The 24,748-nt window shown below is 39.6% G+C and overlaps 1 protein-coding gene across 7 annotated transcripts in view; it reads right to left on the bottom strand.

Annotated features, from left to right (window-relative positions):
* The window catches only part of ATP8A1 (ATPase phospholipid transporting 8A1), a 209,931-nt gene that overhangs the window by 150,704 nt on the left and 34,479 nt on the right, over nucleotides 1–24,748 (bottom strand). For 4 of the 7 annotated variants that reach the window (XM_036332572.1, XM_036332580.1, XM_036332562.1 and 1 more), the window contains exons 5-7: nucleotides 20,536–20,581; nucleotides 7,664–7,704; nucleotides 1,322–1,395 (exon numbers count right to left, since the gene is read on the bottom strand). In XM_036332572.1, the coding sequence (XP_036188465.1) occupies nucleotides 1,322–1,395; nucleotides 7,664–7,704; nucleotides 20,536–20,581 (161 nt within the window). Of the gene's footprint in view, nucleotides 1–1,321; nucleotides 1,407–7,663; nucleotides 7,705–20,535; nucleotides 20,582–24,748 lie in introns of those variants that run through there. The other 3 variants (XM_036332553.1, XM_036332590.1, XM_036332598.1) reach the window with 2 other exon arrangements.

A 24,748-nucleotide genomic window follows, 5' to 3' on the forward strand; every position in this document is an offset into this window, starting at 1 on the left:
CAGACATGCTGAAAGCTTACTGAAATGCTATCAATTTAAACAAAAAGGACAATTGAGGAATATGAGAGTTTGATTAAGTAATTCATCTTCCTCAGTTAAAAAGATATGAAATTGAGGCCTGAGCGATTAAGTGTTCCGTTCAAAATCACCAAGCCGAGACACGTGGCTTTCTGCCTCCTACGCAGAGCTCTCGTTAGCACCTGAGGCCCTACAGTACCTGAGACGAAGGCAATAGACTCCCTGTTAAACTCATTCCCACACTGCCCTGTGTGGGCCATTGCCTCTACTCCAGTTTTAGAAACCTACCCTAATCAAACAATAAGTAAAGGAAACTATAAACAGAAAGGTTGATTTAAAAACCTCATAATTTCAAAACCTATAAAGAAATGGCACAGAGCTCCCAATTAAAAAATATGAAAATATACTTCAACTACTTATAGACTTACTTCTATAAATATCTTACTTGCTCATTTAAATGTCACTAATTTGTCATATATCCAATCACTATCAATAATGACCTGATTAAACAGATTTTGAAAAAAGGACACTGTCCATATTTATATGTGGATTTTACAAATAAAACTGTCCAAGGAAATGATGATAAACAACCTCTAAAAGATTAAAAACATTATTTTCTTACTTTATGTTAGGACTAGTTTTATAGTTTTTAAACCTAAAACCATTTGAAAGTCACATTCTTTAAAGGGTAACAGTGCCATATGTTCTGAATACTAATTCATGACTATCTTAAATATGAGTGAAACAAAAATCATCTAAATTCAGTAATGGAAAGAATTTTTAGAAAAGGATCAAAACACTGTATTTTTTCTTGGAAGAGTATGGCATTTCAAAAGATATGATGACAAAAAAAGAAATCATCCATTTTCTTGTACCAATGCACCATAAAGATCAAGTCACTTTGGAGAGATATACAAATGCATCATAAAGGAATTCGTCATGAACAAGGATTGCAAGATAAAATCAGTACAACCCAATCCAAGTATTATATAAAATAAATGACAGGAAATCAGGCAAGAGTCAGCAGTCCACATTAAAAGGATCTGGACATATCCAGAGGAAGAGGAGACTCTTAGCCATAATTATAAGTTCTGAATTATAAAGTCAGGTGCCTATCATTTATTTTATACAGCAAACATGAAAGAGTCACTTAAGTCCAATCAAATTTGTATTGCTTAATTCAGAATCATTAGAGAGGTTTAAAATCTTCGTTTATTCCTTATTTCCTTGGAGAAATCACAAGGTCAATGCAGGGTAGAGAAACCGTCCTCTACACTGTTTGAGCGTCAGTAGGTATCTCTACCTTGATGAGAGAAGTACAGTGTCAGCAGGTATATACTCTTTGCCTTTTATTATAACTATATCTCCAACATTTACCTGAAAGAAAACTGGGAATTGGTTAATTTATCTGCATTGAAAGATAGATACAAACATACAACCCATTGTATTTAAACATAAAATACAGTAAAAATAGTTACTGGCAAACAAGAACCACTTATCTCCAAAATGGGAAAAAATTATCTACCAGTGAGGCCAAGGATAGGGAATTCCTTAAAAAAAGGAATGCCGTATCTTTATCAGGTATATACCATCTGAATAAAATAAATCTATCCATTTTATCAATTTAATTGACATCTCAACTTCTCATATTCTGTCACTATGACATAAAAATAAAAAGGAGGAATTTACCAAATGAAATCTTTACCTTGTTTAAGGAAATCTCAATACAACTAGAAAAGCAATTAAATTATGTATTATCGATATATTACATGGATATTATAAATATATATTACACATATAATCATTATTCCTTATGATGACCTTATGAAATAGTATTAGTTACAATTCCCAATTTAGGGAGGAAGAAAATGGGTCTTAGGTTCTAAGTTATTTGCCAAAATCACAGTGAGATGAGCTTAGACTGAAATCTACATCTGACTGCCTACAAAGCCTTATTGTGCACAACTAAATATAGTGAAACTATCACTGTATTTTAAATTTTAATCTCTTTCTCATTTTACTACTGTTAGCATTTTTGTGAGTACGGACTGAAGACAAATTAAAGATATACTACATCAGACACTGTTAGAAGTAATTTAAGTGACAGGCTTGTCACAGAGCTTCTGGCAAACAGTACAACTCCAACTCCATCACACTGATGACTACTCCCGTTAGAACATGAAAGTTGCCCTCTCTTTGTAGCCAAATGAACCTAAAAATAAGTTTTAATTTTTAATCAAGAGAAGAAAATCTTTTTTATTACTATGGCCCCCCTTTTTTAGTTAAAGCCTTTTTGTTCTTTCCCCTCCCTACTTTTCCTTGAACCCTGAAATAACACTTTGCTACAGAAAAGGAGAGAATGGTATTCTCAGGGGAATAACAAATGAGAAATTGTTACAGGGACAGCCCACTCTGGCTACTTTATGTTCTGGGGGAGGAACAGGTCAGGAAAGTTGTGTGCTGGTTATTCAGGTAGGGAAGCTCTGGACGCTTTGATCAAAAGAGATGTGTTAGAGCCAGACCGGCATGGCTCAGTGGTTGAGCATAGATCTATGAACCAGGAGTTCGCAGTCCAATTCCTGGTCAGGGCACTGGGCTGTGGGCTCAATCCCCAGTGTGGGGCGTGCAGAAGGCAGCCGATCAATGATTCTCTCTCATCATTGATGTTTCTATCTTATTCTCTCTCTCCCTTTCTCCCTAAAACCAATAAAAATATATTAAAAACACACACACACACAAGCGATGTATTAGAGTTGATAGGAAATCATCTGAAATCAACAAATTGCCAGGGACCTTGAAATCCAAAACCCTTCCCTAAAAAAAGGGGAAAACTGGGAAAATAAAAATCAGCTAGTATAGGTGTAAAGTGGTCCCTAAAGTAATGTATGGTGGTAATACACCGATAGCTCCCACTGAAAGCAAGTTAAAGAAATGCAAGTTCTCTGTGCCAAGGCACTTAGATAGAATGCTACCCAGGCTAGCACTTAATTGTTCTGTAATCGCTATCTGTGGGCTCACGTTCACTCTCCAATTGGACTACATTCTTCAAAAATCAGGATCACATTTATCTACACTACAGTGTTAGAGTCTAACAGGCTTAAGAAAATTTATAATTGACCACACTGCTTTCCAACACTTGTATTCATTGCAAGACAACGAAAGGCTTGTGGGTATTACACTGAAGACGAAAAGAAAATACTAGCACCTTATATGGCATATTGTAGTTACCTCAGTGGTCTGGGAAAAACAAGGGCTCGCTGAGTGCTAAGGCAGCTCTCAGGAAAGCAGGGAACGGCCTTCCTCCTAAGGATGCCTAGGGTTTAGATCACTTTCTCGAACACAAGCAAGCACCTCTTTTTCTTGTTGGGTTCTGAGCTCCTAATGTGGCATTCCCCCTCCCAACCTGGTGTGTGCATAAGAGGAACAGACAGAGGAGAAGGTCAAGATGCCCAAAATTCTTTGACCACAAGTTCTCATTGGGGGAATATCATGACAAAGCAGTTTTAATCCCCAAAACACTGCAGTTACAAAAATATGTAGGGCTTTAGGCCAGAACCTTGAGCCTTTTCAAGTCACTGACATTAGTATCACAATGGAGGATTATGTAAAAGTGTAACCTTATCAAACTAAAATAGACTGTTTTAAAATCTGTCCTTGTCTAATTGTAGGCTTCAGCATATTTGTTTCTACTAGGGAATTTTGGAGATATAAATTCTGAATCCAAAATAATACATTTTATGGTGGAAACTTTATGCATTAAAGCAGCTTTATAGAGTGACTTGCACACGTGCCTACAGCCGACCACTCGGTGCTTCTCTACAAAGCCAGAAGGATGAGTTTGACCCTATGATTCCACCTGTAACTGTGAAAAGTCTCAACTGCAGACTGGTCTTTGAAGAACTGGTCTTTGTGGTAAAGACAATGAAGATGGCTGTTCACATTTCAAGAGTGGTGATGCAATGCCTTGAATAGGGCTTTGTAATTGCAATACTCAAAGAAAAACCAAGATACTGGCAACTTAACTTTGAGAAAAGGCTTCAGGCCAGTAACTGGGGAGATGACTGAAGTCTGCCCATCTGTGAATGACTGGGATGTGTGCTGGACAAATTTGTAGGTCCTTTGAGAACCATTAAAAAGCAACCACAGTAGCCACACCTTTAGAACATCAGAGAAAGCAAGAACCCTGAATTAAAGCCCATTTGCACTAAGGTCTATTATATTACCTTGGCATGTGAATCTGACTCTCGGGTATGGTTTATTGATTTTATTTTATTTATTTTTATTTTTTTTAATATATTTTATTGATTTTTTACAGAGAGGAAGGGAGAGAGATAGAGAGTTAGAAACATCGATGAGAGAGAAACATCGATCAGCTGCCTCCTGCACATCTCCTACTAGGGATGTGCCCGCAACCCAGGTACATGCCCTTGACCGGAATCGAACCTGGGACCTTTCAGTCCGGAGGCCAACGCCCTATCCACTGAGCCAAACCGGTTTCGGCTGATTTTATTTTTAATTGCACAAAATATGACATAAGGTAAAGAAAAGACTCGTCCCACAATCTGGCAAACCCAACAAGCAAGCTTTCATGCCTGTCCACTTAGTGTTCTATAAACCATTTTTACAAAGTCAGCCTCTTTGTGTACATATATCGCTCTGTTCTCTTCATCTATGATTATATTTTATGACACAGAAACCCTCACTTCTTGCTTGCTGCTGTGAGCTCACTACTTGGCACACTCAATAAATATCTGTTGAATGAATGGTATAAAATTTTTTATAGTATTTGAGATGATAGCTTTTACTTGTCACAACATATACCAGAGTGCAGGATGTCATATACTTTGTTTATAAAGTTCCCTATTGTTGGGTATCCACATATTCTAATTTTTCACTATTATAAATAATGCTACAATAAACATTTTTACACATATATAGGTTATCCCTTACTTTGTGATTATTTTCTTGGGATAAATTCCCAGAATCCTTTTTTTATGATTCTCAATATGAAGAGCCAAACTGCTAATCCACAATAACATGTGAATGAAATACTTCATAAAATTAAAAATTATGAAGTACATGAGTTTGTTTTCATTTATTGGATAGCAAATGAGACTTCAATATTGTTTAAATTTGCAACTTTTATTATTAGATTGAATATTACACTGAGTCAGGTTGTACTTCTTACTTATTGTCAACTTTTATTTCCTATTTATATAACAACTAGAGACCCAGAGCATGAAATTCGTGCACTGGGCCGGGGGGGGGGGGGGGCTTGGCCTAGCCTGCACCCTCTTGCAGTCTGGGACCGCTTGGGGGAATGTCTGCCTGCCGGCTTAGGCCTGATCTCCGGGGGAGTAAGGCCTAAGCCAGCAGTCAGACAACCCTCTCGCAATTCAGGATCCCTTGCTTCTTACCACCCTCCTGGTGGCTCCTTACTGCTTGGCTTGCTGCTCCTTAGCACTGCTGCGGAGGCGGGAGAGGCTCCCATCACTGCCTCTACACTCCCCAGCTGTAAGTCCGGCTTCTGGCTGAGTGGCTCTCCCCCTGTAGGAGCACACTGACCACCAGGGGGCAGCTCCTGCATTAAGCATCTGCCCCCTGGTGGTCAGTGCACATCACAGTGACTGGTTGTTCTGGTAATTCCACTGTAATGGTCGCTTAGGCTTTTATTATATAGACCAGAGGCCTGGTGCATGAAATTCATGCACGGGAGGGGGGTGGGGAGAAATCCCTCAGCCCAGCATGCACCCTCTCCAATCTGGGACCCTCAGGGGATGTCTCACTGCTGGCTCTACTCTATTCATCAATGTCTATTTTTGCAACATATCTACATGATTTTAATAACTTTTGCTTTCCATTTTATAATTAGTCCTTCCACATGCATCTTCATTTTTCCAAAATATTTTTTCTATTTTCTCAATTGTTTACTTTTTGAAATTAAGATGAAAAACTTAGTCAGCTCTTTAGGAAGAGAACAATTTCTCTGGGATTATATTACATGAATACTTTGAAACAACTGTTATTTTTAGCTTTCCTAGGAATATGACAAATTTGTACATTTATGTGAATCTTAAATACCTAAAATTTTGATGTTTTCTTTACCAAGGTCATATATATTTTAAGTTTATTTGTAAGTATCTCACATGCCATTGGGAATGAAAACTTTTTTCCCCACTATATTTTCAATCTTGTTATTGTCAACAAAAGAATGCTGTTAGTTTTTGAACACTTATCGTGAATTCATCATTGAACCAACTTTTACTAATTCTAATTAATTAAATATCTAATTCTAATTATTGAGTAACATCAGTTCATTTTGGCTAGATGACTTTTGGCAACACTCTAGGTTCTACCCCCGCTCTGCATCTCAAACTGGGATGTCAAGTATGGCACAGATCTCCAAGAGAACTGGAAATGCTATCATTATGGGTAATTTGGGGCTGGTAATTTAATTTTTTCCTATAAAAAACTGAGAAAGTAAGAGTTTCAATAATCCAGGTAGATTAGCACAATCTTGAAATGATTATTAGGAAAATAAGATATTTTAACAGGTTAATGTTAAGACTGAAGTAGCAGATGGTTATCTCCTACTTGACAACTGTTTCTTTTCTGAATAAGCACTCTAGGTGAGAAGGTAAGAAACTGATCTATCAATTTGTTAGGACATGCATTTATGTTAACTACACTATATGAAGGAAATATATTTATAATAAAATTCAATTTATCATACTTGATAATATCCTATCTGTCTTCTCTCCAAACTGTTAAGATCCACAAATGCCAGACAAAAGCATAAAAGGCACTCTTTTGAAACAGTATTTTGAACTTTTGGTGGCTTTTTTTTTATATTGCTTTTCTGGAAAAGAGTGACTATTGCAGAAATAAGAAAAGCACAATCAAGCTATTTTCCTCTTCGTTACTTTTATGTTCGACCAAAGCGAGAGTGGTAAGTTTCCAAATACCTAGCAAGGGAGAGGCCAATCCCTATTTTAGCCACAAAGTTAGTAACAAAAATGCAATTAATTCAGAGGGAATCCTGTTCTGGGAAGGGATATGAGTTAACTGTGAACATCACAAGGTAGAATCAGGGGCATGGCCTTTAGCCTACTGGGACACACTGACGTGCCAATAAACTGGCTGTGGGTCACATCTCTGCTGCCCTGGCAATCTCAGAACCAAGTCCCCTTGGGAGGGTGGCCTCAACTCCAAAAGTCTCCTACCAAGTGCAAAGGCTATTCATCTATGGGTGACTAGAGGTTAAATGTTCTTCTAGAACTAAGGGAGAACTAACAACAATTGCTTACCTTTTAAAATTGAGGTCTGAATAGCATATGAACACTTGGACAACACTTGCTAAATTATGTCTTAACTCACTAATGACCATATTAGAGGTTGTGTGAGTAAATTAACCATAAAAGAAATAAAAAAGTCTAAATACTACTTTTCAAGAAAATAGTCTTTCTAGCACATGGCAGAAATATTAAATGAATGTGACTAACTGAAGACTCCATGTATACTTACAACATCAATTATTAAACAGCTTTCACATCAGTGGAATTCTTGAGATTTGTATATATTAGACATAAAAATTACATCTACTATTATGCATTTCTCCTGGAACAAAGTAAGAATCAATGCATACCTTTTCCCAGTGTACAATTTCCCAGGCACCATTTCTCAACACTGGAAAGAAAAGAAAAAAGTCACATTTTAAAGAACAGTTTTACTACTAATCAAAACCTATTTCTGATGAAATGCCCATTTTAAATAAATAGCTTCAAATAAATTAACCAGGAGCCACTTTGACAGGTTTAAAATTATGACAGCAAGGAAATGTAAAATAATATAAAGAATTAGAAACAACCAATGTACATTTTAGAGCCCACAATTATCATTACTAATAGAGGGGAATATCACTGGTGTTGCTGAGGGCTTTCTCCAGCATCTAATGCAGTGGTTCTCAACCTTCTGGCCCTTCAAATACAGTTCCTCATGTTGTGACCCAACCATAAAATTATTTTCGTTGCTACTTCATAACTGTAATGTTGCTACTGTTATGAATCGTCATGTAAATATCTGATATGCAGGATGGTCTTAGGCGACCCCTGTGAAAGGGTCATTCGACCGCCAAAGGGGTCGCAACCCACAGGTTGAGAACCGCTGATCTAGAGAAATTACAGTGCTCGGTTGGAGGAGAAAGCCACAAAAATGACGTGGAAAAGTGCCTGACATGCTTAAAGCTTGTCAGAAGCCATAGCAGCAGATATATACCTACTTAATGGTCACCGCCCTATCACTGTGTTCATGGCTTCCTGCTGCTCTATACCCGGCCTGGCTCCCTTCTTTAGGGTACCTGTCACCTGGCTCAAGTCTGTGAGATCTTTTGTTAATGGAGGTGTGACTCGTGATGAAATGTACAGATCTTCAGAGTTCTGTTCAGTGAGCCTTGAAAACTAAACACCTGTGAATCCACTACTCGGGACAAGAAACAGAACTCCAGAAAGATCTTGTGCCCCTGTACAAACCACCCCTCCATCCCCAGAAGCAACTATAGTCACTGAAGATTAGTCTTGTATCTCATACACACTAAATCACACAATAAGTATGCATTTTCGTATCGAGCTTTCAATCAACATATCTAAGATTCTGTTTAAAAGATGTTTTTTTCTCCCATTAAACTAACAGGGCACTATGGTGGGTAGATTTCCAGACTCTGTATTTACTCCATTGATCAATTTGCATATCTCCACACCAATACATACCATCTTGATTATTGTAACTTATGGTAAGTCTTCAAAGAGGTAGTATAAGTCTTGTTCTTTTTTTCAATATTGTTTTGGATATTTAAGTTCTTTGCATTTCCATATAAATTATAGAACCAAATAGTCAATTCTTAAAAAAACACACACAAAACCTCTCAGGATTTTGATTTGGGGCTCAAGTCTTTTAACTCAAGGATAAGCTGTATCTTTGATTTTATTTCCACCTTCATTAATTTCTCTCAAATATGTTTTTGTAGTTTTCAGTGTAGGAGGGTCTTTCATTAGATTTACTTCCTGATATTTGATAAGTTTTTTCTTATATTGTAAACGATATCTTTTATTCAATTTTTCAACTGGTCACTGGTAGTATATAGAAGTGCATTAAACTTTCGTACATTGACCTTGTCATCCCAAAACTTTGTTAAATTCACTTATTAGTTCTAGTGGGTTTTCTTTTTTATTGTTTTGTTGTTCTTTTTGTGGAAATACTTGCTAAGCAACTTAATTTCTGTTTAACAATGCTGTATTATGATTTTTGATAGTTTTATTATGCTCTTAATGCCTGTTCACTGTTCATCTCTTTATTCTTAAACTTTTTTTGCTACTATAGGGAAAAAAAAATTGAAAATTGAGAATAATTTTTACGACTAAAAATGTCCTGTTGATTTCATGACCTTAGCATTTCAAATTCTGCCAAAATTTTTTTTGATCTCCGCTATCACCAACACCAGCACCCCTATTTTAAGCAACCATCATCTCTCAACTGGAGGCCTGCATAAGCCACACCACTAGTTTCCTGCATTTATTCTTAATCTCTTTCCAATTTAGTTTCTCTAATAATGACTATATATAATGATTTTACATATAAATAATAATTATGTATTATGATGTATCCATATGTATCTATGTATGTGTATCCATATATCCTTACCCACAAACATACATACAAAAGATTATTCACCTCTTGCTCAAAACTCTCAACTGGCTCCTGTTGGCTCTTACGATACATTCAAACATCAACAAGGCCTTAGATGAAGCAGGTCCTGCCTACTCTCCATCACCACCTCCTACCACGCCCTCTGCCCTCTCCCAAGCTCATGCTCTTTCCTGCTTAAAGTCCTTTGAACATGTTTCAATGACTGGAGCACTCTTCCTTTTCCTCCTTACCTAGATAATGTCTACCTATTTTCCAGATTTCAGCTTTAACATCACTTTATCAGGGGAAAATTTTTGGACACCCACTTCTTCACCATTACCCCCAAGTATAAATGAACTCCCTGCACTTTTCCTTCAAAGCACTTACCAGTTTTACTCTACATTTAGTTGAGAGAGCATGAATATAAAGACTGTCTCTTCTGTAAGGTCTGTGACAACGGGAACCTTCTCTATTCTGCTCTCTGCAGTATCCCCAGTGGTACCAAGATGCACAGTAAATACTTGCTGAATGACAAGCTGGATCCACTGATGTTCTTATGTGTTCAGGACCACATTAAGCCAGCATAACAGTCACGTGGATTTACTAAAGACACAACCCTGCTTCCTGCTAAATCTAAGATTAAAAACATTTACATGATGTTTTAAAAACCCAGCTAAATAGGAAAATCCTTTGGCAGTCCCTCAGAAAGTTAAGCACAGGGTTAACATATACTCCAGAAACTCAATTCCTAAGTATTTATCCAAGAGAACTGAAAACATGTGTTTGCACAAAAACTTGTACAGAAATATTTACTGTAGTGTTACTTATAAACCAAAAGGTGGAAACAACCCAACTAATGAACAAATAAACAAAATGTGGGATAGCTATACAATGGAATATTATTCAGCCATAAAAAGGAAAAAAGTGCTGACACACACAACATGAATGAATTTTAAAGTTATATTAAGTGAAAGAAGCCAGACACAGAAAGGACACACCTGTATGATTCCATTTATAAAAAATGTCCAAAATGGACAAATCCCTAGAGACAGAATGGAGATTAGTGGATGTCAGGGACTCATGGAAGGGGAATGGGGATTGACTGCTTACATGTATGGGGTTCCTTTTTGTTGTTGATGAAAATATTCTGGAATTAGATAGTGGTGATGGGTACATAAGCTTGTGAGTACACTAAAAACAACGGTATACTTGAAAATAATGAATCTTATGATATGTGACTACAATAAAAAGCAGCTACATAAAATGATGTCGATGAACTATTTAAACGTTTGCTTAAAATAGACTTGTCAGTTTTATAGTTACTGAAATAATTCCAGTGTGAACATTTGGAAATGGTTACGTAACCATCAGATGCACTAGCATGAGTGTCCTCTGGTGTCAGCTCAGGGCCACTCCTCCCAGCTCTGTAATCTAAACTGGCCCTCCCTGCAATACTGCCACTTGGCAGGTCACATCCCAAAATATCCCTGAACCACTCTCCTGGGCTCCATGAACAGACAGAAGTGTCACAACAGGCTTTCCCTACGCAGCAGACCACGCTCCACTAAGAAGGAGGGAAACCAGCGGCACTTTCACGGAACCACCGAAAACAATCCTCTAAACCTGCTTCACTTCCCCATCTTCCGAGGCTGCTCATTTTCTCTCAATCTTCCGTCATTTCTTTCTGCACATTCGAGCCTCTACCTCCTTCCCCTAACTACAGACACTTGCTACTCAACATCTGGTGCAGGGACCTGCGGGCATCCGTATCTCCTTGGAGGCTTCCTAGACCTAAGGGCATATTTCTTCTCACCCCACCACCCATTTCTCTTGTTCTTGAAATACAAACCCCCAAACACAGAAATAAAGAGAGAAGTGCATAGCTTGTTCAAACTTGAGGCTAATGCCATCTTAGGATGCAGAGAATAATACAGATCTGGCGAAGTTAAAAATCAGCTCACAACATATAACGGCTTTCTGTACAAATCCAGGCTTGAGTACTGGCCAAAGACAAAAGTCAATCACATAATTCATGGTTGTATTTACTCCGGAACTGGTGCCTAAACATCCAACTGTAGAACAATGAAAATAAACAGTGTCCCGTCTATTATGCTCGTGAACGGAAATAGCAGCCTGGTTATTTTTAATCGCTGACCTCCTCTGGCCCAGCTCAACCCGGTTAAGAGGAAGTGTTACAGGACAGCGAGAAGGTAGGACAATTTCAGGGCAGGAGAAATAGGGAAACTGAGACAAGAAAATTAAACAAGGCCTAGTGGTTTGGATAGTTCCGCAGCTGGCCTGTAAATAACAAGCCATTATCTTCCCCGACCAAGGACACATGAGAACACATGTCTCTCCAAAGGCAGCAGAGAGGAGGGAGGGAGGGGAAGGAAGAGTGCAGTCTTATCTCATCCCACAGAAAACCCAGCAGCCTCGGGGCCTGGCTGGTGCTTCTCACAATTCTAGGGGTGCCACGGCAAAGTTAAGGGGCGGGGGCAGGGGGGGAGGAAAGCTTGAAAATTAATCTGTACCAAGATATTTGGCAGAGGAATTTTAAAATCTATAGACAGAAAAGTGCACATAAGGCAGAGAAGCCCTCACTCCACTCACTCTTTGGATTAGCCAAGAGAGCCCATCAGCGCATTATGCCAGATGATAGATTTGCTTGCCTTGCTTCTTCAATAAATTTGCATGTTTTACTTTCATAATAAATTATTGTTTGGGGTGGGAGGGAGAAATAGAATAGTGGGGACTAGCTATTAGTTATAAGAAATATTAATCATGCTCTGTTAACTGAGATTGTTTTGTTCTGATTAAAGAAGGCACATCTGACCAGGCTGGGAACTGTACACTCCAAGACTTGGGAGTTAACCTTGAAATGTGGCCCATTCTCCTTATCCGAGAACTGCCTATCATCTTGGAAAGGTGAACATCCTTGTTGCCTGGGAGATATAACCACCCAGAGCGCCCACTCTTTGCAACCCCCAACCCAAATTGCCTGCAATCTTTGTCCTTCTACTCAATATAAGCAGATGGCTTAAGTGGGGGGAGGGGGAGAACAGATTTTTGTGGGAATGGTTCTCTCCCATGTTGCCAACAATATTGGAAAACAAAATACTCATATACAATTCAACCTTGTCTCTGCTTAATTGCTCAAGTAGTGACAGGAGCCCAACCCATTCACTGTCCGGTTTCATTATCACAACACGGTCATCTGGAGTCACTCATTTGAATTCATTCACACAAGCATGACGAGAATTGAAGTGGGGACAGCCCTCTCCCTCTGACTCAGGGGGCGTCCAATAACACCTCTCTGGTGTCTGTGAGAGGTGCCTGTAACAGAAGCAAGTAATGATGCAAGCGGGGTCCCTTGCTGAGCGTTTAGCTTTTTAGGGCCAAAAGTATACTGACTTTATGCCTCCAGAGTTCAAGAAGGTGAGCCCTGGAGGAGATGATTAGTGACACCTGGCGAAGGAGCGCGAGCGCAAGCTCTGCAAGATCAGAACGGCCTGTCTTATGGGATTTTAACAGCACATTTTAAATGCAAACCTCCGCCACCTTCCCGCAGCCCAGCCAAATGCACCTGCTATAGTTTCCACACATCTAATTAGTCTGGCAGTATGCAAAGGAGAGCTCAGACGCTAAACAAATACCTTAAATATAACCTGTTTTTACTTTAGCAGGATACTACTTAACAGCTTTGTCATCATGGAGTTCTTTTGAAATGAAAACATTCTGTTGGAGTTGGTTGGGAATTCCCTAATCAAAGGCTCTGCAGAAACTGGATGTCTCTCAGGACTCAGTCAAACACGCAAAAGTAGAGGTGCTTACTTAGAGTCTAAGACCGGCTTTGGGGCAATCAAAACGGTCTACCACCGGGGCCACTACTGAAGGTCACTGGGACGCCACTCCTGGCCAATCAAGCCACTTTTAAAATATATTTTATTGATTTTTTACAGAGAGGAAGGGAGAGAGAGAGGGATAGAGAATTGGAAACATCAATGAGAGAGAAACATCGATTCAGCTGCCTCCTGCACACCTCCTACTGGGGATGTGCCCGCAACCAAGGTACATGCCCTTGACCGGAATCGAACCTGGGACCCTTCAGTCCGCAGGCCGACGCTCTGTCCACTGAGCCAAACCACTTAGGGCTCAAGCCACTTCTTGAAGTGGGTTACAAGAGGCAAGATATCTTAAAGGACAATGGCACTACCAGTGTCACAGAGGACAGAGACAACACAGGAAAGGGAGTGTGGTTGAGTCCTATCTGGGAGTAAGTCCTGAAGGGGAACTTGAGTGCATCAAGGAGAGGCAGCTGAGACCACAGTTTTGGGTAAAGACGGAAAACCAGCACGTCCATATTAAAGCATCAGCTCATTCGCCACGTGGACCCTTACTTCCAAAGGCCATTTTAAGGCAAAGACCTCACTGAGGCACATCTGACATTGCACTCAAGTCTCCTGCATAAACTTGCCTGTAAAGGTCCAAAAGAACAAGGACCTGCTTGGAGTCGACAGACACAAAAGACAAAGGGAACGTCCCAAATTCCCTTCTCGTCCACATTCTACATATAGGTATTCAGTTAGTTGACACTACTTCTATCGATTCACTTACAAACCTTTTAACAGTGGTCCTCACCAAGTGAGGCCGACACAAACTCTAGGGGTGAGTCCCAGCAAGTTGATGGAGAAGCGGTGAGCTGATGTGATCAGAGCGCAAAGGTGAGCAATCCCCCTTTCTTAAGATGTTCTCTCTCCATCCTGCTCACAGCATCAAGAATCACTCACCCTTTCCTTTATTTCACTGAGAAATTTCGTGAAAGAAAAACCTCCTTCCTCGGCCTCCCTAGTCACCCATTCCCCCATACCCCGCGTCGGGTTTCAGTTTTCATAGCAGCACATTGCTCTCCAGTTAAGAACTGGAACTCCAGCGATGAAATGTCACTTCAGAAATGCTGAATCTAGTGAGAGTTGTGGTCCTGGTCCTCTTTCAATTCAGCATTTGGCCACATCCAACTGGATCTATCCACTGTGTATTTCCCTTTGGCTTCTCATCATCACTGTCCTAGTCCCCCCTCCCTAATTACATAGCTTTCACATTCTTCTTTCAAAAGTACAAGTGGGAACCTAGCCATATCTTCAGTAGTTCTCTCCAAATTCTCCACCTGGTTTTCAAAAGCCTTCCCATCCCTGTCCATGACTCCTTGACACATATCTGAAGCTCTGGCCAAAACCGAATATTTGCTCTTCCCTAAATATCGCTCACACCTTCTCACTTCCTTCTGGATCACCCACTGCTACCACCCTGATAGCTTTGCTTACTGAAATCCCACTTGTCCTTCAAGAACCTCACAAATGATTTTTCTGAACCCCCACTTCTCTCATCTGGCCCTCATTCATTTCCCTATCTTGCATTCAATATGAGTGAGCATCTTACTAGTATCTTCCCTACCAGAACACAATATCCCATAGGGCAAAAACCAAGACTGGTTTCTGTCTGCATTTCCTGCACTGGGTCTTACACAAGGTAGTTGTTCAGTAAAGACTTAATGAAGTGAACTAACGAATGTCCTAACTTTGAATCACACATGTTTTTCTTCTCTCACTTTAACTATAGCTTTAAATTTCCTCAGTGGGTTTTGCTCCTCTGTGTGCAACTTTTATTTATAGGACAAATGAAAAACAATCTGGAGTTATATTTTCCTCACAGATAAGTACCTCCTCTCTATCCACAGCTATTGTGGACAATATCTAACCAGTTCAATTGAAATAATCCTAAGATCTCTGTAATAATTTGAAAATATTAATCTTATAGGTGTCTGAAATTATTTAGGCCATATATGTGCTCAGCTTTTAAGCCCAATTTTTAACGTCATGGAAACAAATACTTTTTAAGAACTATTCACAATTAAGTTGATGTACATATGGCAGAGTGTTTGTTCAGGACCACTGGATAAATAGCTGTGGAGATACCTCCAGGGAGGCAAAAAGGCACTCGCTTTTCCAGAAGCCGGGAAGTGCTATTTTCAGGCCCTTCGAATTAATACCCTGGCTCCTTTGTACAACACTGAACTGAGCAGGAACCAGACAGATTCAGCCCTGTTTGTAGGTCATTTCAGGCTTACAACCTAAAACATATTCAACCCACACCAACCCAACACCTTTCTCACTAAGGACATTAAAGGGGAATTGGTTTCCAGTGGGAGATAAGCAACCATGTGCCCTGCGGGGAAGTAGCCTTATTAGTGGCCATCAGCCACCACCGACTTAATTCCACTTGTGAAAAGGCTGGAAAGAGGTGGAAAGGAGACCCATTATTTTTTGCTATGTGCCTAGTTGAAAAGAATTTCATGTTGTCTTTTCCCCAATTAAAATGAAACAGAAAAGTTGCTTTATTAAATAAAGACCTATTCTATTCTAATGCCTAACATCAAACTATAACAAGGTGTTAATCTAATTGTAAGAAGGATGGCCCTCACTAACCACAGCATCTGAGCAGGTGGTCCATGTGCTGTCAGATCTCACAGCCTAGCTCTCACGCATTCTCACCTGTAGAATGCATGCACACTATCCTTCAGGGAGTATACCCAAACCTGGCATTTTACAGAAGCAAATCTATTCCATCAGGAGGCATTTTTAATTCTCCCAAATATCTTTCTTCCCCTGTACCTGAACCCCATCCTTTCCCAGGCTTCCTTATTGTCGCCGTATGTGAAACTGTCGTTCCACCCGAAATACTGGCATGCCGGCCAGAGCAGCATTTCATAAAAAAACAGAAGCACGTTTTTAAAATTTAAAAAGAGAACGAGCTCAACCACAATAAATTCATACGGGGAGTGGCTTCAATTTACATGTCACATGAATCATTAGGAATTTATTATTTACGAATTCCTGCAGAGCAAAATTTGGCAGAACAACCCAGTTTAGGGAAAACCGCGAGAGACTGCCTCAGTGTGTGTTGGACACACGGAAGAGGGTATGTCAGAGACCGTGAGTTCAAATATCAAGGGAAGAAGTCAGAGAAAATGAAGGTAGGTTTAGATGCAAGGAGACCTGGGGCATTCTGAATATGGCAGTGCTCTGGTCTCCGGATAACAGAACGGATGAGTGGACACAGTAAGGTGTCCACAGGAGGCGGAGCAGGTGAAATGATGATGTAATGACTTCGACAGAGAGGGTGAGGAGGTGACGAGAACTTCCGCCACGCTAGTATTTTATCAGTGCCTGCGAAGTGGAGTTATGGAAACACATCATGCTCACACCTCAGGTAATGAATTTTCAAGAAGGCTCTTCTCATGCCTAGGTTCTTCCTTCTCAGCATCTGTCGGGAGAATGGTTCATTCACCGGTTCATTTGCTATGCAAACACATACACCACCTGCTAAGGACATGCCCCTTCGTGGTAAACACGAAGATGAGTAGGAAGGTAGACCTGCCTTTGCAGTGCTGCCACCTGGTACAGCTACAGCAGCACACAACCAAAGGACAGGAGCAAAGAAAGGTGGGCACAAATCATGGGGAGAAGGGGACCACACAACTCAAGACGCACTCATATTCCCCAGACTTCTGAGCATCAATGTTCTCTGCCCTCCCTCAACAGCTATGTCCTCAGAGAACAACGTAACATTTTGAATTTTCTAGCTCAATGAACCAACTAAAAAACTCCAGGAGAAGAAATGGCTTGTTTTCAAAAGCGTTGATAATAGGCTAAAATGTAAAGTTTATAAAGTCCTGAGTTGAGTACAAAATATGCTCCCTGATTGAGTGCATTGATTGGTGAAAATGAGGCATCAGACATGTACTAGGCTACAGTTAAATGATTAGTAATGTTGGAAATCACATTAGGAGTTTATATTTCTGAAGTTGTTAGGGAATGACAGAAAAAAGTCACTCTAGTGCCTCAATGCAAAATAAGGAGAGAAAACATTGATTTCTCTAAGAACAGAGAAGGATTACTATTGGAATCTGAAGGAAAGGTATCTTCTTACACATTACACGGTCTTGGTAAACATTTAGAAATTGAAATTTTAAGCTCAATACTTCAAATATTTGTCAAAAATTAATTATCTGTCAAAAATACTCCCTTCCCACTCCTACACCCACTACTGACTCAATTCGGCAAAGCAAATTCAATTTCATTCTGGTCTAATGACAACAGATGGCTTTCATATTAAGCAATTTGAGTTATGTGATAGCAAACAGTGTCCTCTACAAGCAATTCTCTTATCTCCTATCAACCTCAAAACAAAAAAGATAACCGGTACTTAAATTAGACAATGCAGGGAGAAAAACAGGAAAGATCTCTTAGAAAACAATGTCAAGTATCAAGTATCCCATAGTGTCTTATATATGGGATTATCAAGTATTTTGCTAAAATGGTGTTTATAGCTGTTAAGCCCAAATATTTTATTCTTGACATGAGTTTTATATATTTTATATACACTTATGTTAGAAGCCTTCCTTCTCACTTACCTATTCCTTTTTTTTCTAAATCCTCATCCAAGGATGTTTTTTATTGATTTTAGAGAGATGAAGAGAGAGAGTGAAGGAAGGAGAGAGGGAGAGGGAGAGAGAAAGAGAGAGAGAAAGAAACATTGATCAGTTGCCTCCTGTTTATGCCCCGACCAGGGACTGAACCTGAAACCTTTTAGGATACAGGATGGCCCTCCAACAGACTGAGCCACCTGGCCGGGGCTCACTTGCTTACTCTTCGTTTTTAGCTATAGAAGCTGATCGTGTTAATCCAGGGTGATCTGATAAACCAAGAATGATAAACAAGAAAGAATATTTTCTCTGAAGAATAGAAAAAAGGGAGTATTTTTGGAAGTATGTAAGTACCTAGAAAATCATAGATCATTTCAGTTCAAGGTGTGGTGCCTAAAATAATCATACCCATGACAGCTACTCTTTGACTGTACAGTGACTTCTTGGGCCAATGCTTGGAAAGAAATAACTGCCCATCCTCAATGATCGGAACTCTCTGCTGCGAGATCCAGTGTGTATTTAAAAAATAATTACATATTATTAGTTCAAAATCTGTTACTGAACATTCTGAGCAACATGGCAACAAATGCAAAAAGTGCACGTTGCCCAAAATACCAGTACCTGAAACAGTTGAGTTTTTCCCTTTCAATTCCTGTGGCTTTCACTCTCCCCACCTTCCTGGAGTAACTTTATTCCCAGACTTCTAAAAGCCTCCTACCCCAATGTGTTCTGCTCCCCATCTTTCATCTGCATGTTCATCCTGTCGATTTTTTGTCTGTAGACCTTCAACAGCTAGTCAGTGTGCATAAAAACATTTGGAATCCCCTGGCTTGGCATTCGAGGCCCTATCAAAATTGACCCTGGTCTACATTTTCATCTTGTTAGCTTCCCTTTGAGATGCCTCTCCTTCTTCACCTGATACTGTAATGATGGTTCAACAAAGCAATCCAACAGCCTCCTTAATCTCTGTTTAGGATAACCTCTCCTCCTGTTTTCCCACTCAGCCCACTCATAATGGTTTCCCCATGTCCTCTGCTCATCCAATGTTTCCCCAAAATTTAAGATGTAGCTCAAGTTACCCCATAATTTTCTCTCCTTTAATTATATAGCAGTTGAAATAGAAACCATTATTTGCCACAAAAATTTAGAGAGACATTGAGATCATATAATCCATCCAAGTCCTTCATTTTGCACACAAAATCACCTTTTACTAGTACTTTGTGCTTTTATATAATTCCCATCTTACATTTTTTTCTTATGTCCCATAGGAAATAACAGAACATAAATATTTTGTTAACCTGTTAGGTGACAAATAAATGTGACTTCATCAAATGTATCAAAAACTAGCAGATAATCCCCTTGGTGGAAGGTGGTAAGAAGACAAGAAGGGCATTTTGACGGGGTCCCATGAAAATCACAGCAATATAAAAATACTGTTTTTAATTATCAGCTCATTTTGGCAGACATGTCTCATCTTCAACACATCAGGGGACTTCAGAGAGAGACAAGACTCTTGGATGGGACAAGCCCCTGGATGGAACTCTATGTCTGTTTTGCATGTTCCTGAGTATTTCTTAAAAGTCTGACAACAGTTTATTTGCTTCTGTTGAAGGTCATTTTGCTTTGGACTGCATCAAAACGAGACCCACACAACAGAAGAGCCATGCCAAAACGTCATGCACTTCCAAGTAGCTGGCCTGGATTTAATAACTTTATTTCTGGAGCACATATTGTTTCCATGTATAGTATAATCAAAGTGCTCCCAATATGCCTTTTGCCCAAACAATATAATATCTTATTATTTTTTATAAATCTTCTATAATAATAAAAGCATAATATGCTAATTAGACAGGACGTCCTTCCGAATGACCTCCCGGACTTAGCCGCGGCAGGCGGGGGCCCAGGCAGAGGCGGCTGCCGCAGCAGGGGCCATGCCCCTTGCACGAATTTTGTGCATCGGGACTCTAGTTTCTAAATAATTATAGAATAATTGTTTTATATAATAATATCTTTTCTAGAATAATATCTATAAATAAAAAACAAAATAAAAACATTTTGCAGCATTTAATACTGTCAAAACCATTGCAGATTTTATGGACAGTACTTTCAAGCACATTGCTATGAGGTAATTAAATATATTAAAGATGTTACCTTTCCAAAGTATTACCACTGTAAGTCATCTATTGCGAATTTAAGTGTCATGCTAATAAATGCTACACAGCAAGAATCTACCCTGGAACAAAAACGTAAGAAATATCCAGTGTTTTCAACTGAGTTACATTTAACTGAAGTGATTATTTATATTAGTATGAGTGTATTTGACAGATATAAGAAATAAATTGTAAAATTCCTACCTTGTGTCTGTTTCTTGTTCACAGCATTATCAGCTTTATGTCGTTTCTAAAGTTTAAAAGCAAAAATAAAAACTGTGAGAAAAATGAGCAAGATAAATAAAACAAAATAGCACCTACAACAAGAGATTTCTTGTCATAAATATGCTGCGGCTGTGATGATGGGAAGAACCAGAGGGTAATCAGGAATTTTAAAACTGAAAGCAATCCACAGTCCTTCCCCAGGAGTACAGGTGTATGGTCCTCGGAAGATCTGACATTAGCATGCAGGTAATATTCAAATGTTAACATACTAGAAGAGTTTGCGCTGAAAGGCTGACTTAGTCATTTGCTTCAATAACTCACTTACAAAAGATTGCCCAAGAGAATGATCTATAATAACTACCATTGAATAACGGTACTGAAATATTTTCAACTTATAAAATCCATTATCTAATTAAGCTGATACATCCTCTATGATTTAATGATGTGCTGATGTCTGTCAGTGACTACAAAACAAGTGCATCTTCCACTGGCACAAAGCCTCTTCCATCTACTGCTCCCCAAGAGCCATTTTCCCCCCAAATCGCAAGACACTGAATGCATGATCCTGTTCTCCTTCCTCCCAAAAGCATTAGGACAAAAAATAAATAAACAGGTGAGTTAGTCTATGTCTAGGTGGGTGAGTTTGAAGAGTTGGACCAATGTTTTATAGCAGTAAGGAAAAGAAACGGTAGGTCAGAGGAAGGTGAGAATTTGAATGACCAACGGAAACAAGAGGTTTCCCATGGCTTCCGTCTAAACGTATAGCATTGCATGTAACACATCAGCTTCTGTTGATGCTGGAAAAAAGTGTCGAGTGTAACTGACTCTGTGTTCAAAGGTTCTATCATATAAAACCCATGTTCAGATTTAGCTGCATATACCTGACTATAAAGTAGGATGGAACAAATGCAAAACAAATAAATTCCTAAGCTTTCCATTGAGAAGAAAGATGGTTTTTAGGGGCACAGGGCATGTATGAAAACACTTTCCAAGAGAAAAGTCTGGAGACACAGCAACCCTCAGGAGGACTAGCATAATAGCTGGCAGTGAGAACTTGCTTCATCCCAATAACCAGCCAGTGAACGGCTCAAAATGCAAGTGCGCGTTCAGAACGCTTCTGTGGAAGGCTTGCTGAAAATAATTCTTGCACATCCACATGCAGGGACAATTCTTTCTCAGAATAAAACTATCATAAATAAGATTGTAATAATGTACACTTTTAATAGGCAAGTTATTGCTTCCAAAAGCAAGCACACCATTTGCCAGCAAATATTCCTAACTGAATTTTTTAAAGTTCTGTTAAGTTTGTAGCTTCAGTAGAGCATATCATTAGAGCATGCTTACTCATTTTTGTCTGTTAATAAAGATTTTAAGAAAATGAACAGTAACCCCAAATAAATTTTAGACTGAAATAATGATCCAAGGTAAAAGTAGATGTTTAGAGCAAGTGCAAATATTTCCAAAACAATGCGTACCTCTAATATATAATAGTTAGACTTTCAACTGAAGGAGACAAATAAAAGCTAATTAACAGAACATTCCACTTCTACAGGAAATTTAATCTTAGTGAAACCTAATGAGTTCCTGAACATTATTTTCCATCCACAGAGAATTCCTGTACAGAGCATCCCTTTCCTCAACCTTCCCACCACAGAATAAATTAGGCTACTTGTCAGGTCATAATTGTGCTAAATATACATAAGGACCCACCCAGACAGGCAGATTCTAATCTGATGACTACAAAAAGAAAGCATCTTTGTATCTTAAAGAGATCATTATTCTAAAAGTAATAGTTTAGAAAAATTAATATAGTTATTCTCTGAATTCAAATACCTACACTGTCTTGTAATCAGAATTCATTAAAACCAGTGAGACCTAGTGAATTATTTAATCTTTTCAATATTTGGTTGACAGCACACCAATAAACTGGACGGTGTAAATAGTTCCATGAACTTCAGGACACTTAAGGATGCAATATTGGTTAATCCTACTTCTGGTAATTCTTCCAACCTAGACATTTCTTGTTACATCATCATCCAGGTCTTCTACTGCACCTTGGCCCCTTTTTTTGTCTCCTTGCGTGTAATTCAGTGATGGAATTCCTTAAGGCTCACTCCCTTGCCCTCTTTCCTTCTCACTCTACACTCTCTTAGTTCATTCATACCTGCAATTCCAATGATAACCAATACGTAAATATATATATATATATATATATATATATATATATATATATATATATATATATATATATATACCAGCCAAAACTCTCATCTGAGTTCTTGACAGTTATATCCAGCTGCCTCCTTGACATCTCCCTCCAGCAGTCTTGTTAAACCATTCTTACAGACCATTTTTAGTTCATTTCTTAATACTTATTAGAAAGCTACTTCAAATGATACTATTACTATCCCATGATACTAATATAACATCCTTCAGAAACTGCCCAATTAGCTGTGTTCTAATAGGCATTTAGTTAAAACAACAACAACAAAAAACTTCTTGGATACCATTCTATTTACCGTGCATTTTGATAAAGGGGGTACTAAAAACATAGCTAGAAAGCTTCTAGCTTTGATAAGGAAAAGAAAAGGTAAAGGTAGACGTGGCAGTATAGAGCAATGATTGTAAGGCAGGAGTCTGGAGCCTTATTTGAATTCTCACAGCCCCACATAAAGAGCTGTATGAGCTTGGGCAAGTTACCTTACTACTCTGTGCCTCCTCACCCTCCTCTGTAAAATAGGGATAATACCATTTATCCTTGAAAGGGTTAATATAAGATTTAATAAATGTAAAGGACACAAAGCATGAACATGGAACCCAGAAGTTCACTGTTATTAATATTACTAGAGGCCGGGTGTACAAAAATTCGTGCACTGGGGGTGGGGGGGAAGGGTCCCTCAGCCCGACCTGCCCCCTCTCACAGTCCAGGAGCCCTCAAGGGATGTCCTACTGACGGCTTAGGCCCTCTGTGGGAGTCAACCAACCGATCAGGGGAAGGCGATGCCCCCATCATGCCACTGCTGCTGCCACTGCTGGCTGCCGTGCTGCATGAGCCTCAGTCCTTGCAGCCACAGTGGTTTGCTTGAGCCTTGGCTCGGCACTCGTTGCCTGAGCCTCGGGCCCTCATAGTGGCAGCCACCACTCATGGCTTGCCTGAGCCTTGGGCAGCTGCTGTGGCTTTGTCTGGAAGATATCTACCCCTTTTATTAGTATAGATTTTCCTATATAATAAAGAGGTAATATGCAAATTAACCCTCACACCCTCATAAGATGGTTGCCTACGACCAGTCCAGCAGGGGGGTTAGTGAGGGATGACCAAAAACTGAACAGCAGGCTGCGTGGGGTGACCAGGCCGGCGGGAGGGCCGTGAGGGGCTACTAGGCTAACAGGGGAGGCAGTTGGGGGTGACCAGGCCGATGGGGGGGTGGGGGGGCAGTTAGGTGCGACCAGGCCGGTGGGAGATAGGGGCGACCAGGCAGGCAGGCAGGCGAGCAATTAGGAACCAGAGGTCCAGGATTGTGAAAGGGATGTCTGACTGCTGGTTTAGGCCTGATTAAACTGGCAGTTGGACATCCCCTGAGGGTTCCCGGATTGGAGAGGGTGCAGGCTGGGCTGAGGGGACCCCCCCCCCCCCCCCCCGCCGCTGCACGAATTTCATGCACCAGGCCTCTAGTTAGTATCAATTATTGGTGACTTGCCACAAAAATAAAGAAGAGCAATGGATGGGATAGAAATTCCATCAATTTCTTGGACAAGATACCTGGCTGCTCCAAGCCTCAGTCTCCTTATCTTTAAAATGGGGTTGATATCAACTTTCAAAAGTTTTTGAAGGAATTAAATGAGAAAAACTTTTGCAAAAACAAAAGCATAATACCTAGTAAGTAACAGATGCTCAATTAAAACATAGGTTAAACAAAGAAAGAAAAGGGAGTACAAAAGGCAAAGAGACAAAACTGTAGTAAAGACCAATCTTTATAGCGTGCCAAATCCAACCTTTATTTGAAAGGTGGTAAGTCTGTGTGGAACAATACGCATGAGAAGAGGGCCCCTGTACTTTTCAGCTAGTGGTCCCCACCAAGTATGTCATTGGCAATCAAGAGAACTATAGTGTTTTACACACACTCACACACACACCTCTGTTTGTACTCTTACACACTTAGATGTTTTTGACACTAATGAACTAAACCAGGGG

This window comes from Myotis myotis, unplaced genomic scaffold, assembly GCF_014108235.1.
Source record: "Myotis myotis isolate mMyoMyo1 unplaced genomic scaffold, mMyoMyo1.p scaffold_m19_p_1, whole genome shotgun sequence".
Classification (NCBI taxonomy): Eukaryota; Metazoa; Chordata; class Mammalia; order Chiroptera; family Vespertilionidae; genus Myotis; species Myotis myotis.